Source organism: Aedes albopictus, chromosome 2 (genome assembly GCF_035046485.1).
Source record: "Aedes albopictus strain Foshan chromosome 2, AalbF5, whole genome shotgun sequence".
NCBI lineage: Eukaryota > Metazoa > Arthropoda > Insecta > Diptera > Culicidae > Aedes > Aedes albopictus.
The window spans coordinates 235831127-235848850 of record NC_085137.1 but is presented as its reverse complement, the minus strand read 5'-3'; the positions used below and the strand labels follow the sequence as shown (position 1 = coordinate 235848850).

Sequence of the window (17724 nt, the reverse complement as noted above, 5' to 3'; positions counted from 1 at the left end):
TTGTATGCGGAACATCTTTGTTGAAGACCGCTAAGTGATCCGATGCTTGCTAAAAAAAATTGTATCCTAGACTTAGTGTATCGAAAAAACAACCAGTTTTTATTGATGCTATTCGATAATGTGTTAAAATCACCACGTCAAAATTATTTAAATTATAATTTTTGAAGCATATCTGTATCAAGGCGTTCAGTGGAAAGTAATTAAGTTGACTTCACTTCTACCTGCATCAGTACGATGGATGATGGGGCGCAAACAGACGCAGTTTATACTGACATTAGAGTAAGGTGGGCAAAAGTTCGACCCTAGTTAAAAATTTAACTTTTTTCAAAAAATCGGAGCAGATAAAAATAAATGAGTACCGTGTGGTGATTCTACCATCCATGAGCAAAAATTTTGCTGAACAAAGTAATGCCAAATGTCTTATCAATTTCGAGTTACAACACTTTTTGTATGTGTGTGTCTTATTCGAACTCTTGCCCCACTACTGGGGCAAAAGTTCGAATCTAGTGTATGTGGTATTTCGTTAACCGTAGCACACTATTTCGACACTTTGGTAATATGAATATCTGAAACCACTTAATATTTGTTGTTGGAACTGGAATACACTTTAAAGTTCGATCTGGATTTTACCCAAATCAGGGTTAAATTTAATACACCAAAAATTAGTACTTTTCCGCCAAATCCAGATAAAACAACTTTTTTTTTCAACTTTGATCGAATTTTCTTACTAATTCCATCATTCTTAGAGATCATATGTACATTTTGCATAATTTTAGGTTTTTACCTAAAGTTGCCACATGACTCGAACTTTTGCCCCGCTATGTGTAAAATATGATTTCCAAATCTTTTTTGCAAAAAGTTATACATGCTAAAGCATCTTCAAAATATACCTAGTTACGCCCCAAAATAAAATATCGAATTCGATTTCATTACAATTCCATTCCATGCGTTGGAAGGACCATGACATGTTACAATTTTTTGATCAAAAACCAACATTTGCCATAACTTTTCGAAATACTGATCAATTTCCATAATTTTTGGAGTGGAAGACTCTTTTTCTAAAAGGCTTCGAACAACCTTGACACCCGAAAGAAATAATTTGAATTGAGCTCAAAAACAGCAAAAGAAACTCTTGCCCTACTCGAACTTTTGCCCCACTTTACTCTAAGGCTGCTTTCGATACTGTAAACCATGACATTCCCTTGGCTAAACTGCTTCGTCTTGGTGTGTCTGCGCATATGTGTAATTGGCTACAGCCGTACCTTAAAAACAGAAGGTTGTGTGTAAACATTGGATCAACCGCATCATTAGCTTTCACCCCTACTTCTGGTGAACCACAGGGCAGCAACCTTGGGCCTCTGTTATTTTCGTTACATTTCAATGATGTGACTATTCTTCTCGCCAACAGTGGTTTGCTAATCTATGCCGATGATCTGAAAATTTTCCTGGTTATACGAAGCTTAAGAGACTGCAAGGAACTTCAAGAGCTTCTGGATCATTTTGCTTGTTGGTGTCGCATAAATTTCTTAGCGGTAAGTGTGTCCAAGTGCTGCGTCTTCTCGTATTGTCGCCGCAAATCTCCAATAGTGTACGACTACAACATAAATGGACAGGAACTCAAACGCGTTGAGAAAGTTGTAGACCTGGGTGTTTTGCTTGATTCCCGATTGACGTTAAAGCTACACTACTCTTCTGTTATCGACAAAGCCAACCGTCAACTGGGTTTCATCCTAAGAATGTCAAAAGAATTCGACGATCCCATGTGTCTCCGTTCTCTTTATTGCTCTCTCGTCAGATCAGTCCTGGAATTTGCGTCGATAGTTTGGTCACCGTACGATAAAGTGACCAGACGTCCCGCGTTTCGCGGGACAGTCCCGCATTTTGACCAAATGTCCCGCGACAAACTATGTCCCGCGAAATGTCCCGCGTTCGTCTCAAATCGTAAAAATGTCCCGCGTTTGAAAAAAATTCAATAAGTATACAAAATATTGTAGTAAATTCAAAGCCAAAGTAGTCAAACCGGTTCTGTACAAAGCACAAATCACATCAAACATATTAACGGAACTTACAACATCAGAGTTCATAAACTGAAAGATTTTTGCGAGAAAGGTAAATAAAGATTCTGGGTTACAGTAAACTTTGAACTGTTGAAAGCTTTTTTTTATCGAGCTATAGCAGTCCCAGCATTTTTTTTTATTTTTGAAGAAAAAAAATTTAATATTTGATTGATTTTATGCACAGTCAGTTATACAGTTCGGTGAAGAAAATAGAGAGTGACAAGAGCACAATTACAAAAGTAGTAGACGAAACTGTCTCAAGTTTAAACTTCAGGGTAGAAAACTACTTTTATTACTATGTAAGTGCGCACTGCGTACAGTCAGATGAAAAATCTGGAGGGATATCGTTGCCCGAAGTTAAAATCTTTCCAAGCCCAGTATAGTAAACTTTTATCGGAATTTTATTTTGACTGTTATTTTTTTCAAATGGGTGAATATCAAAACTTATTGACTGGCAGGCGGTTCAAACGAGTACACTCGTAAATTAAGGTTGAATGATTCGTCATTGACAAAATCGTCATCATTGAAAATTCGAAAGCAGTTTTCTCGTTCAAAGATGAAATTTCGGCAATGAAAATGTATTCCCTGTATTGCGGGTGCAGAATGGGGTACAGAGAATACATTTTCAATGCAATCATTCAAGTTTTGAGTGAGAAAACTGCTTTCGAATTTCTGATGACGACGAATTTGCCAATGACGAATCCTTCAACTTTAAATTCATCCAATAAGTTAATCAATGTTGTCAGAGAAGCATCCGAGCTACTTAAGGAAATAGCTCGCAAATGACAAAATTGGACAAGCAGAAGCAAGATTGGTTAACATTTTCAGGCTCTTTGAGGGTAATAATAACTTGAAAAAATTTGTAAAGTTCACGTCATGCTTGTCAGGCAAAAATGCTGTAATAAACGATTTTTGTTTCAGTTGTATACGAAGTTTGAACCACCTTAATTTTAATTTTAAAAGCAATTGAGAGTTGAAATATTAAAACCATTTTTGACAGCTAGATTTAATTATCAGGTTTCTTTTGAAGACTAGATTTTTTTTATGAGTTTGTCCCACTTCTGCGAAACTCACAACGCAGAAAGATACGCTTGGCAGAAGAAATGAGTGCTTCGTATTCTACGAACGAAAAAAAATCGATACGTATTCGTTAACAACAAAAAAAAAGATCATGATTTCACCTTACTATGCATCTTTCCAAATCAATGTCCCGCGTTGGAGCTCCGATCATCTGGTCACTTTACCGTACGAGGCGGTCTGGGTTGCAAGGTTAGAACCAGTACAACGAAGGTTTGTCCGATACGCCCTGAGGAATCTGCCTTGGCGTGATCCGTTGAACTTGCCACCCTATGTTACTAGAGCTGTGTGGTGCTGTGTGGAGCTTCTATGGTGCGAAGATAATTCGAAACGAGATTGATTGTCCTGCTTTGCTTGAGCGCGTTCAACTGTATGCTCCAGAGCGTGTATTAAGGACAAGACAACCTATACAGGTAACATCGAGGAATACTGATTATGCAGCGAATGATCCGATAAACTCGATTTGTAGTGATTTCCGTCTAGCCTATAATGTTTTTGATTTTAATTTTTCAATTGACTCCTTCCGACAACGCTTGAGCAGAACCCATATTTTTAATGAGCCATTTTACGAGACGTTTCGGATCAGCTGATCGCTCATTTCATGAATGAAAATTTGACAGGAGGTTGCGCCCAAGCCCGTGAGTGTTAATATCAATATCAACACTGTTGTCATTTCATAAAATAGACTATTAGCACCTAAGACCTAGTATTAATCTATTTCATTTGACCATGTTGTCCGATGAAAACAAACACAATAAATGATAAATGATAAAATGATCATTACGTCTCGTGTATCATTATCGGGCTTTTACACATTACATTTTACTGATTTCGTCTTATTTACACAACAAATAGTTGAACCCGAAATGTTATTGGGCGTGCTAGTGTAAAACATAGGATCTGAAAATATTTTCTCATACAACCACGTTTTTGATTATTAATGATTTTATATTTTTCACAGCTCACTAGAAATGTGGTGCATTTGATGATCTCTCTCTCTCTCTTCTTAGCGTAACGTCCTCATTGGGACAATGCCTGCTTCTCAGCTTAGTGTTCTATGAGCACTTCCACAGTTATTAGCTGAGAGCTTCCGCTGCCAATGACCATTTTGCATGTGTATATCGTGTGGCAGGCACGAAGATACTCTATGCCCAAGGCAGTCAGGGAAATTTCCTTTACGAAAAGATCCTGAACCGACCGGGAATCGAACCCGTCACCCTCAGCATGGTCATGCTGAATACCCGTGCGTTTACCGCCTCGGCTATATGGGCATTTGATGATGTGGGATTTTTATTTTTATTGCAACCCTTTGATGAAATATTCCTGTTTGAAGGCTAGTGCAAAATTACCGCACGCACCCTGTAGAGCCGACCTACTGATACATGCCTAGCATTTATTATACAGAATCAGATAATGCTTAAGAATTTATTTTAGTTCAAAAGTACATTATACAACTTATACCTCTATTTCATTTCACCTAGTGGTTTGGTTGCCTCAAATAAATTATCTGAATGCGCATGTGCCTTAGAGTCAAAACACAGCATTCGATAGGATGCATCCACGCCCCAAACGATGCCTGATGAACTACAACAAACATTCGTGCGAACTAGCACGTGACTGCTCGGAAAACTTCGACCGCCGTGAATATCACGACGGCCTTCACGAAGCACGGTGAACATCTTACTTCGTCAATCGTAGTTACATTTTCACCGCATACGGACCTGCGTGGAAAATTTTCCCGGTCGCCATTTTTGCCCGTGCTAGTACATTTTCACCCGTCTTCAAATGGAAACCTACAAAAAGGATGGATTCTTCCAAAAGTATTGCGAAACCATGCGCAACGGCATCGGCCCGAACGAGTTCAACGATTTTGCCCAGCTGGAAAGTGACGAGAAGCGGTTCGAGTTCATAAATGCACTAAAATCGATCGTGAGCGAGCTTGAGCTCGCACGTGAGTTCAAGGGGAAAAACCTGGAGCGATCGCTGGAATACAAGAATCTGGGGAATAAGGCTTTTCAGAAGGAAAGTTGGACCGAAGCTCTGGCTCATTACAACTTGTGCTATTTGGCTACACCGGAAAGCAATGGTAGGTGGTTGTGATTCAATTGGATTCCTGCACATAACCTCAAATATGCGATGCCTTTCATGCATACGTGCGTAATTTTAGAAGCGGAAAGGGCAATCATTCTGGCGAATCGATCCGCGGCGCTCTACCATTTGGAAAAGTATGATCAAGCTTTGAAAGACATTCAACGGGCGATCGATCACAACTACCCGAAGGATCTCATGTACAAACTTACGGAGCGAAAGGCGAGGTGCTATCTGGGCAAGAAGGACCACGTCAAAGCTCTGCAGTGTTTCAAGTAAGTCAAATAGTTGAAACTTGTCAAAATTAATTTAAGTAGGTGAACAAAAACATGCGAAAATTTGCACCAGGTATGGTATGAAACACAAATTAACATGAAAAAAAAACATCGATGATAGATTTTTGTATGTAGAATAGGTTTACAGATTGACACCCATATATTGTTATATGGATGGAAATTCACCTTGAATGAATTTTTAGATTTTTTTCTCACTGAGAATTTCTTTGAAAAACTTGTCAGCAATTTCACTAAGTGAATGCAAGGACTCCTCAGATCTTACTTTAGAATCCGAAATTTTATCAAGAACCATTTGAGAAGAACAATCAAGGTTTAAGCTGGTAATTTATTCAGAAGTATTCACTACTAGGTACATACCAAGAACATATTCAAGAATAATAGGTCCGCAACAATTGTTGTCGCTCTAATTAACGGTCCATCGATTTGAGTAACCACCCAAGTAACCACGAAGCCGTATTTTCTTGCATTCTTGCATTTCTTGCGTCTTACCCCGTTTATTCGACACGTTTTAATACGACACTTTTTAATTCGTACCCCGCTTATTCGACAAGTGTTGAATTAAAAAGTGCTCAAATGTCACAGCGATGTACACTGTAAATGCAAAACAGTTTGATATTGCGCTTATACTCGCACCCGCAGCAGCTCCTCTTGCAGCCGCTAATTCCGGAAGTTCGGAGTTGGTGCTATTCGACACCCAAACCGCCTGGAGACCAACCGGAATGAACTGAGGATGGCAACAATCGTAGAAAGAATGAGCTTTTCATTCGCATCACCGCAATATCTGTTGAAATTATGTTTCACAACAAATCCGGAAATCAAAACAAAAACAAAAATAGAGTTGCCGAATTTCAATGAGCATGGTGGTGTAGGCTGACCAGTTTGTCGAATTAAATGTTTACCCCGGTTATTCGACAACAGTCGGTGTCGTATTAGCGGGGTAATACGGTAATTAGCCAGATAGTGATATTTAAAATTGTGAATATAATGCTGCATTACTTTAAACACCTCATAAATGCAATATCAATGTCGAAAAGCGCCCCACTAAAATCAAATTAGTGCCACATATTGCAGCACGTTGACAGCCATTGCTAAAGTAACATAAATGCATGTGCAACACGAAAAACCAAAACAAAAATCTAATTTTAGCAAAGTTTCGTTATCGACGGTACCTAATGCCCCCACACATGAATGTTGTAACCATATTTTTTTTTTGTTGCCGGGTCGGGAGTCGAACCAGAAGTGCTGAAGACCGCTAGATGAGTTTCATACGCGCTGGCGCCTTGGAGTGTTTCTGCTGCAGTGATAACAACATATATTTCATTAACTTATAGGAAACAGTTCTTCTGTCTCAATCATTGCAGTAGAGGGCAAAACGACTGTGTCATGTGTAAAAGATCCCTGTAATCACATTCTGATAAATCACTGATAAATACTAGACTAACATTTGAAAAGGGCGGAACAACCATTGCAAATTCTCACTTGTTCCGTCCCTCCTGGGCGTATTTCAATATTTGTATGCAAACTTTTCCCGTTAACAGATAGAGGGGAGTCAGATCTATCTGGTACTGGTAAAAGATTTCATGAATAATGGGGGGTAAGCCTAGGAGGAACGGGGGAAGCAGAAATTCAAAATGGCTGTTACGCCCTTTTCAAATATTGGTCTAGAATATTATCAACCTTTGCAATGCGAAATGCAGTAATTCGCGAATATTCAGTCTAATTAGTGCAATGATTTAATGCTTGTGGTTACTTGGGCTAATGCATTTTTCTTACCGTTTTTGTGAGGACTTTCACAAAATCACCACCGCCACTTTAAGCCTTTCTTAAGACAAGGTGTAAATAGTGAGCCGGTCTCAACGAGAGTTACTCTCCTAGCAAAAATCCTGAAAGAACTTCTAAAAAAAAACCTGCATGATGTTTGAAGAAATTTCGGGAGAATTGCTGTTGGAATATCTTAAGAAATTCCTGAGGAATTAATGGAGAAATTCCTGGGGTAATTCCTGGAAAAATTTGAGGAGGAAGGAATGCGTGGGAGAATTCCCGTTCGAATTACTGTAGGAATTCCTGGATGAATTCCTAAAAGAATCCCTGAAGGAATTCTTGGAGAAATATCTGTAGGAACTCCTGGAGGAATACCTGGAAGAATTCATGGAGGAATTTCGGAAGGAATCCCTGAAGGATTTCCCAGAGAACATCTATGAGAAATTTCTATAGATATTGCTGGAGGGATTCCTTAAAGAACTCATGGAACAATAGTAAGAAATCAAAGCTTGTTTTTCTCAGAGATGGCGCCACCACATTAAAAGTAAAATCATTTTTCTTGTATGGACAAATCGCTGGCTTGCACTTGTTCCGCATCGTAGCGTTTTGTGCCTTGGGGCAAAAAGTTGCAAATTAGAAACAAAATCATTATCCCTACGCGTTTCTTCTGGATTCATTGCAGTAACAGAGAATTGATTACATCACCATACAAATTTCAAGCTGTTTACTTTCTTTTTCCTGACTGGCATTTTCCACCCGTGTTGCGCATGATGTTTCGAGTGGATAGGTGCCAGGCGGCGCCGCTGTATATGTGAAAAACACATGGAACACGAGCGCCGTCTATGATTCCGTAGCGCAAACTTTTCTGCTTGTTTACACTGTTATCACGTTTACCGCATTTATCAGAAATGCGCCACTACCGGCACTTTAGCATAACCGCAGCTGCATGCTTCCTATTCTTGGAGGAAATTCTGAAGAAATTGCCTGGAGGAATTTACGAAGCGAATGCCTGAAGGAATACCTGGAGGAATGCCTAGAGGAATCCTTAGACCAATCCCTAGAGAATTCTGTAGAAAATTTCCTAGGGGAGTGCCTGCGAAAACCTTTGAGAAATTGTTGGAGAATTCCTGGAAGAATTCCTTGAAGACATGCCCGTAAAAGTTCCTGGCGGAATCTCTAGCGAGAAATTCCTGAAGGTATATTCAAAAGAATTCCTGACGGAATCCCTGCCGAAATTTCCGAAAGAATCCCCATAGGAATTCTTGGAGGAATCTTTGGAGGAATCCCTGGAGGAATTCCTCGAGGAATCCCTAAAAAAATCCATGGAGGAATACCTGGAAGAATTCCGAGAGGAATTCCTTGAAGAATCATTAGGGCAATTTCAGGAGGAATCCCTGGAGGAATTCCTGGAGGAATCTTTAAAGGAATCCTGGAGGAGTTCCTGAAAAAATCCCTGCAGAAAAAAATCTGGAGGAATTCATACAGGAATTGTAAGAGGAATCCCTACAAGAATTCTCTGAAGAATCCCTGGAGCAATTCTTAGAGGAATCCCTGGAAGAACTCCTGGAGGAATTTCTGTAGGGATCCTTTGAAGAATTCCTAGAAGCAATCCCAGGAGGCATTCCTGAAGAAATCTCAGGAAGTGTTTCTGAAGAAATTCCAGGAGTACTGAAGAAATCGCAGAAAGAATTTTTGGAGAAATCCTGAAGGAATTCTAAGAAAAGTTCATGGAGCAACTCCTGGAGGAACCCCTGTAGCAGTTCCTGAAATTCCTGTAAAAACCTCATGAGAAATCCCGATACCAAGGAATTCCTAAGGAAAACCCTAAACAATTCCTGGAGGACTTCCTGGGTCTGGGGGAGCTCCCGAAAGAATTTCTGAAGAAATCCCAAGAAAAAATCCTCAAGGAATCTTTGCAGGAACTTTTAAAATAATCTTTAAATTGTTCCTGAAAGAATTTCAAAAGGAATTCTTGGAGGAATACCTGGAAGAATTCCTGAAGAAACCCCATGAGTAATCTCGGAAGCAATCCCATGAGAAATTCCTAATGAAATTCCAAGAGAGCTTTTAACGAATTCCTGGAAGAATTTCTATATAAATCCCTGGAATCTGGTTAAATTTTCCGAAAGAATTCCTGGAAGATTTTTTTACAGAAACACTTCAAATAATTCCAGATGCAGTTATTGGAGTAATCTCTAGCGGGATTCTTGAAGGTATACTTCAAGGTTGCGACCATTCATTTGCAAAGATTTACATTCATTTGCCATTATCTCAGTTCAGAAGCATGCTATCGAAAAACAATGTATGGATGAATTTAACCTTGTAGTTTTATCTGAAAGTTTGCCGAATAGCATTGGGGTCGCAAACGTATACCAAAGTCGTGAGCGAGCTGTGAAGGCAACTCTCCACGCGGTGAATGAAAATTTCATTCACGCTGTGGAAAGTTGCATTCACAGCTCGCTCACGACTTTGGAATGCGTGTGCGACCTCAATGTTATTCGCCAAACTTTCAGATAAAACTACAAGGTTAAATTCATCCATACATTGTTTTTCGATAGCATGCTTCTGAACTGAGATAATGGCAAATGAATGTAATTTTTTGCAAATGAATGGTTGCAACCTTGGTATACTTGAATGAATATAGGGAAATCTCTAAGAAATATCTGAAGGATACTGCAGAAACACCTCAAATGATCTCAAGTGAAATTCCTATGGGAATCCTTGGAAAAATTCCTATAGGAATTGTCGACAGACACTGGAACAATCACTGAAGAAACCTCTAAAGATATCCCAGGAGAAATTCCCAGAGGAATGTCTGATGAAATCCTTGAGGAATTCTTGAAGGAATCGTGGAGGAATTCTTGAAGCATTTCTTGGATCAAGTCCTGAAACAAGACGTCTATGGAGGAATTCACGAAAAAGAAATTCCTGGAGGAATACCAGAAGTAAGCACTGTAGAAGTTCACAAGAAATACCTGGATGATTTCTGAAGGCGTCCCTGGAGGAATTCATATTAAAATCCAGGGGTTTTAGCTCTTAGCATGACGTTTGTTTAAATTGTATATGTACTGGTGAAAACTCCTGAATTTTGAGCCATACTACATTCTATAGCAGCATATGGTTCTAGGGTTTCCGTGGTCATCATAATGCACAACCGGTACCAAATATTTTTTGGAATAATGGCATGCAATCTGTATACCAGACCCGTGCACAGAAGTGGCACCGAGGAAGAGGTTTTTCCCAATTTCGGCAAAAGGCGGAGGGGCGCCTAGTGTATGAAGCGTCGGTAATGGGGGGTTTAACAGCCAAAGCATTTAATTCATTGGCATTGTGTTTTCCCCTACTTTTACATTTATTTAGTAAAAGTATACCCTCAGATACCAGACCAAGACATATGGAGACATATGTAAATTCGGCCCTGAGAGTATGACTACTGTTACGAGTATAGACCTGCGAAGAACTGAATTCCATGTTATTTTGGATGACTTGGAGTTTTTAAGATACACGTGTAATTACTTCTTTAAATTTCAAGAAGTGAATTTTAGGACAGTTTGAACCACCTAGGATAACCCAAGATATGAAAAACTGTTCCGTATTCGTAAAGCAGGCTATTCAAATACGTACATCCAAAAACAGTATTCAATGCTGCTTTTAATTGCATAAAAATTTGTATGGAAATGTTATCCCAAATAAACTATTCAAAATAATGAGTTTTCAAAATCTTTTGAAAGATGTGTGTTACGAATTTGTTAACTAAAAACTACACACCACATGCATTCCAGGGACACACTTCCAGCATTGGACGACTGCAAGCTGCCACTGGAACGCCGACAAAAGCTTGAACGAGATGCCCAAATCATGATCAAGCTGCTACCAAAGAACATCGAAGCTGAGGCAAAGCTAGCAAAGGCTAAGAAGGCCAATCCAGCCGAACCCAAAAATCCACCCCATCCCGAGCATTACGTCGAGAAAGGACTATACTTCGATTACAGCCAGGAGGAAGGTCGATTTGCCAAGACCAATACGGACTTCAAACCTAACACGATAATCCTGCTGGAGAAGCCTCACGTTTCCGTACTACTGGAAGAGTACAGTTTGTCTCACTGTAGCACGTGCTTCAAACGTGTTACGATTCCAGTTTGTTGTCCAAAATGCTCCGACGTCATATTTTGTTCCGAAGCTTGCGAGAAAAAGGCCAACTCAAGCTACCACCAGTATGAGTGTGGCTTTCTGCCAATATTTTGGAGGTCAGGAGCTTCCATCACTTGTCACATGGCACTCAGGATGATCACTCAAAAGTCAGAGGAGTATTTCATGGGCCTACGACAGGAATTTGATGGTTTAACTAGTGAGGTTACGGATAAGTGAGTTGGTCGTTTTCAATCATACGAACTAGAATATTAACACTTTCTTCTTTTTTGCAGATTGAACAACGACGATTACAGAAAAGTGTTCAAATTGGTAACTCATGAAGATAAGCGTACCCCGGAGGATTACTTCCAACGAACACTGATGGCAACTTTGCTGAACGCCTGCCTATCTCTTGGTGGATTTTATAAAACTAAAGAAACAGAAAGGTAGGTCATCAGCTCGAAACACTTCACAAGAAATCGCTAGGTTCGCTGTTACAACTGTGCAATCCAGTTCTTCTGGACATCTTCAAATAACTTCCTTACCTTACACGTCGCTCACATTGCTTGCATGTCCTCCTTGAACACGGTCGGTCCAGGTCTCATTATTGTAGAGGACCAGTGGTCCTAGCCGACGATTCATAATAAAACTGAATCAACAATTCGTCGCCACAACACTCGGTTCATGGCTGCAGTCCTCCATCCTTGGTTGTGTCCCACACTTGCCAGATCGCTCGGCCCCGGCCCACGCTGCCCTACAGGTCTTCCTATACCAAAAGGATCTCTTGCGAACACCAGCTTTGTAGGGTTGTTTTCCGGCATTCTCACAACATGTCCCGCCCATCGCGTATTCTTCCAACTTTTGCTACCTTCCGGATGCTAGGTTCGCCGTAGAGTGCAGCGAGCTCGTGGTTCATTCTTCGCCGCCATACACCGTTCTCCAGCACACCGCCGAAGATGTTCCTGAGTACCCGCCGCTCGTACACTTCGAGTGCTTTCATGTCCTCCTCGAGCATAGTCCAGGTCTCATGCCCGTAGAGAAATACCGGTCCTATCAGCGTTTTGTACATGGTACATTTGGTGCTAGTTAGAATCTTTTTCGACCGCAGATTCTTGTGGCGCCCATAGTAGGCCTGACTTTCACTGATGATGCGCCTTCTTATTTCGCGGTTAACGTTGTTGTCTGCCGACAATAGAAACCCGAGGTAGACAAAGTCCTCAACCACCTCTGAAGTGTCCCCGTCTATCGTAACACTGCTGCCTAGGCTTGCTCTGCCGTTCGTGGTTCCACTCGCCAGCATGTACTTCGTTTTCGATGCGTTCACCATTAGTCTGACTTTCGCTGCTTCACGTTTAAGGCGGGTGTACAGTTCTGCCACCGTTCCAAATATTCTAGCAATAAAATCCATGTCATATCGACTGTTGAGCCCGGCTCGTCGCATAATATCTTCCAAGGTTATGTTGAACAGCAGGCATAAGGCATAACGTATGGCCATGTTCTTAGAGGCGGCGAAATCGATTAGCCGATGATGGATGATCTTGACATCGTGTTTTGGGCAGCTATTGCACTCGCGTTCGTGATGCGCTAAGAATCCGCCCTTGGTAGATGGTATGGTTACCTCGAAACGTTCGCACCGTTGATCATGTCCAACGCACCTCATGTAGTGCTACAAAGCAGGTATACGGGTGCTCCCGATGAAATTGAGAGATCTGCAATTCCACCTACCGAGTTTCCAATCGCAAGTCGTTTTTGTTTGCTGTGGTCGTTGTCGTTGGTTTGGTTCATATTCTCTTGTTGAGTTTTCAGTGCTTGTTTTTTTACGGCTGGCTTGCAGGTCCAAACACAAACTCCCCGGTTTACTGTCTGCAGTGATCCAGTAAGTTTGCCGGAGCAAACCTCCATTCCCTGTCAGCATACGTATACGACCAAAGCTCCGACCGGGGATGGTTACCCGATCTTCCTTAGCCGACGATATTATGAGCGATTTGTACACATTTTCTTCTAGAGCTTATAGCTCACACGGCTTTCCTTGATGATACACCTCCGTATTTCACGACTCACAAATGTCTACCGTTGGTAAGAAAAACAGGAACACAAATTTCTCCACTTTTGAGAGGTATTTTCGTCTCCCGTGTCACTATTCGTAGACGAATCCTCCGATAGCTGCGCAGCTTTCAAGATCCTGACTATTTAGCGATGCCGACAGGTGGACAATTCTTTAAGCTCATCTTGATTAATTCAGCAGCTCATCCTCATCCTCTGCTACGCATATCATTATATGTAGCGCAATTTACGTGTACTATCACTTTACACAGAGATTTGTGAGAAAATATTCACGAACTTGAACCTCATCTATTATCTTACAGCTTCATTGGAGGGCTCCTGTTGCACAACTTGCAGCTCCTACAATACAACGCTCACGAAATCTCCGAACTTCAACGGGAAAACGAACGTGACATCGGAAAATCTACCTTCATCGGTGGCGGACTCTATCCAACACTGGCTCTGTTCAACCACTCCTGTGAACCCGGTGTAACGCGCTACTACAAGGGAAATTCGGTGTGCGTTCGAACCGTCAAAGGCATCGCAGCCGGATCGATGGTCGCGGAAAACTACGGACCCCTATTTACCCAGGTTTCCCGTGAAGAGCGTCGCAACACGCTACTAAACCAGTACAAGTTCACGTGCAATTGTCGAGCGTGCTCGGAGAATTGGCCGAAGTTTAACGACATGGATTCTAACGTTTTGCGCTTCAAATGCGATGGCGGAAAGATCTGCTCAAACGTTCTGGAAATTCCCGCCGAAATCAACGAGTTCATGGTACAGTGCACCGAGTGCGGAGAACATACCAATATCATGAAAGGCCTTAAATCGTTGCAGGTGAGTGAATGTTCGAAAATGGCAAAGACCAGATTCAAATTTTCCATTTCTTTTCAGGATACTGATATGCTGTTCAAGTCAGCTACTAAATTGCATGATGCTGGAGAATATGAGTATGCGCTTAAAAAGTACGTGGAAATGATGAATACTTTGGATGAAGTTCTAGTACCGCCGTATCGAGATTACCATTTGTGCCAGCAAGGATTACGATCCTGCATGCTAGAATTCGGAAACCGTTTTGTGAGAATGGTTACTAAGAAGTAATTTTTATTTTGAGTATGCGTTGGTTATTCTGTTTCAATTCTACAATAAATATAGTAAAATTCAAATATCAACAATCTGGTTTAGTTTGTATAGTATTCCTTGCCATACTGGTTCACAATCTCTTCTGCTTTTATCCGGTAAATTTACAAAATTTCATCAGTTGTTATTGCCATAGATGTACTTACTTCTACCACCCCGCATAGAAAATTACATTTTGGATTAAGTTCCAAACAGTATATCTCCTGTTTCTGTTAATGTTACTATACCACAACCAGGTACTTTTCTGTTGAAAACTATGAAACTCCTTGCATCTGACCATCAGGAACGCTCTAAGTAACGCACACCAATTTGTAACAGTATGTTATAGGGAATCGCGCCACTTGGGCGGTGGCTTCTATATTCGTCTGTTTTCTACTATAGCTCAGTCAAATTTGAACCAATTGACACAACTTTTGGAATGTGGTGAGATAGGCATAGTATCTACCCGTGTACAACATTTCAAGTCAATTGGTTCAAAATTGACTGAGTTATAGTGGAAAACAGACGAATATAGAAGCCACCGCTTAAGTAGCGCGATACCCTACTGCGAAAACATTATCAGATATTATAGCGATGAAAACTTGTGAGACATGGTGAGAATATGAAATGATCATTTCTCAAATGGTTTGTGATTATGTTTGCGCAACACACTTATACATGTGAATATCACTGTATGTAACATAAATTTAACAGTTAGCCAAACTGTTGCACACATTAGTATTTGTAAAGTCCGAACATTTGCAGTTTGCAGTTTCTTACGAGTTTCTTAACAGAAAAAAAAACAAAATCTTTCGTGAGGTCACTCGTGTGATGAAACTCAACTAAAAATTTGCTGCGATAAACAAGTAGCAGTATCTGGAGCAGCCTGGATTAGACAGGGGTAAGTTTTGCATGATTATTCCATCATATTTTTTGGTGGTACATATAACTCATCTAATGTTTATTATATTGCAGAATTCGCCAACAGCATGAGCCACGTTCCACCTAACTATGTACAACTGTAAGGGATTCCGCAAAAGGAATCCGCCCCCATCCGGACGAAGTTCCCGTAATCATCGTAGGTGCCACCGGATCCAGGATTGCATGCATCGAAAGTCGTGTAATTCCGGACAGTATTATGTGTGGAGGGCGACAAAAGTGATGCGCTTTGGAAATATAGCCGAGAAGGAGTATTTTTTTAATAAAACATTCTCCGGTGAACGCATAACAGACTTTTTATTTTAACGGTTTAAATGCAATAGAACCATATTCCATAAGTTTAATATACCATAGATGACCATAAATCATCAATACCACATACATTGTTCGTTTCCGTTCCAGGTTTATTGCTTTACTGTTCTATAACCATTTGCCATGCAGTAAATTGCTTGAAAAACGGGATAGTAAATTGACCGTATCCTTTACTGTTTTGCGAAAAATTTGTTCGAGAAAACGAGCCATTTTTTATGGTAACCTATCTTAACCGCCTATACCTCATACAGTAGACGTTCGATAACTGCAACATGTTTACGTTTCACTTAGCGAACGAAAATCCGATAACTGCAACGCCTGACAGTGTCGACAAACCATCAACTGACGTAAAATGAACGTGAACTTCATCCGACTGTTCATTTGGGCTAACATGGCGCACCATTTTGACGGATGGCGGTGCGATAACTGCAAAATTGTTGCACTTACCGGACTTGCAGTTAAAAAGCATTGCAGTTAAACCGTTTGCACCGACCGAACGTCTACTGTACTGTAATTTGGCGGATTACCATTTGTCAAACTGGCAAATCTGTACGTGGTATGGTTAGCTTACTGTTATCTCGGACAGTTCGAAAAATGGTTAAATGACAATTGTTAATAGTCATCTACAGTATGAGAAACGTTGCATTTACAGTTTGTGATTATGCGGGACGTTGAAAAATAACGCTCGTTTATTTAAAACAAAATTTAATCCCAAAGTAATATTGTCGCGCTTATCTTTTATTAGAGTCCTGCGGCGGTCGTACGCTCGCAAGGCATACCGCCGCATGACAGTCGCAAGGCAAAACAAAAGAAAAAGTGTTCCCGCCAAAAACAAAAGCACGTGGATTTCGCGAAGTGACAGATGTTTTTGAATGTATTTGTGACGAACGGCAAGAGTGGTTCAGTGGAATGAGTGTTCTTGCTGTCAAACCCCATATAATGGAAGTATATACTTTTAAATCTGGTGACGCTGTTATGATTAGTGACTGTCGTGCTAATATCAGAAGCCAGAGGCAGATAATCGCCATATTCTGATTTTTCTTGAGAGGCATAATAAAACTTTTTCAAGTTTTAAGCCTTCAGTACACGCTTTGCCAAATGTGCAAATATTTGGCAAAATTTGACAAATTTATTTGTCATGCGTGTACTGACCAAATAAATTTGCAATAACATTGTTGTGCAAATATTTGCCTAACTTTGTTACGGCGAATATTTGCTGATATTTGAAATTGAGCACTTTTCAAGTAAGGCAATATAGCAAATATTTGGTCATGTTTGCAACTCCGATCGGTACTCGAGTGGCAAACATGTGCAAATGTGAGTTTGCCAATTGTTTGTCATACGTGTATTGCGTTTTTTTTTTCGACTTAGACTTTGGTGCGATAAATTTCGTCGTACTCATATTTCGCTTTCGATTTCGCTGTCAATCTCAGTCGCAGGGTTTTTGCAACTCGCCCGATAATGTGACAGTTTTCGCCGGCCGTCTCAATGTTTACCATTAAGGTCTTTTGTTCTCGGTCCACCAACTGGTCATGTTTACACAACAGAACCAGCTGGTTCACCGATGTTTACATTCATCCTTATTGTTCTCGACTACCTGCTGTTTATGTTTTCATATTAGGGCGAGTTCAATTTCGTCGCCAAAGTCTGATTATTCGTGAAAAATACAATATTTATATGCTTAGTTAGATTGGCTATTTTCGGTGAAATGATCAACAAACAGCATTATTTGCGTAACGCGTTTCGGTCTACTACTCTTCGACCATCATCAGACGCCTAAAAAACATTTATTTGTTACAAACACTATTCACATACAAACAGACCATTCAACAAACAACACTTACATTCAGCTGATTTACTTCACAATTACGTCAGACGATTAATACTAATTTTTCTTTTGG

At 40.4% G+C, this 17724-nt stretch overlaps 1 protein-coding gene across 1 annotated transcript; it reads left to right on the top strand.

Moving 5' to 3' along the window:
* The first annotated feature begins 4587 nt into the window (after positions 1-4587).
* LOC109408021 (SET and MYND domain-containing protein 4) lies at positions 4588-14633 on the top strand. The gene is made up of 6 exons (XM_019681247.3): positions 4588-5220; positions 5302-5497; positions 11062-11643; positions 11704-11856; positions 13777-14290; positions 14348-14633. The coding sequence occupies exons 1-6, from the start codon at positions 4920-4922 to the stop codon at positions 14552-14554; spliced, it is 1953 nt and encodes a 650-aa protein (XP_019536792.2). The 5' UTR covers positions 4588-4919; the 3' UTR covers positions 14555-14633.
* The last annotated feature ends 3091 nt before the right edge of the window (positions 14634-17724 follow it).

Excerpts from the sequence above, each read along its gene's own strand:
- LOC109408021 (XM_019681247.3), top strand. The coding sequence starts at position 4,920 with ATGGAAACCTACAAAAAGGATGGATTCTTCCAAAAGTATTGCGAAACC. Across the intron at positions 5,498-11,061 it reads AAAGCTCTGCAGTGTTTCAA|GGACACACTTCCAGCATTGG; the intron begins GTAAGTCAAATA and ends CATGCATTCCAG. Across the intron at positions 14,291-14,347 it reads AAGGCCTTAAATCGTTGCAG|GATACTGATATGCTGTTCAA; the intron begins GTGAGTGAATGT and ends ATTTCTTTTCAG.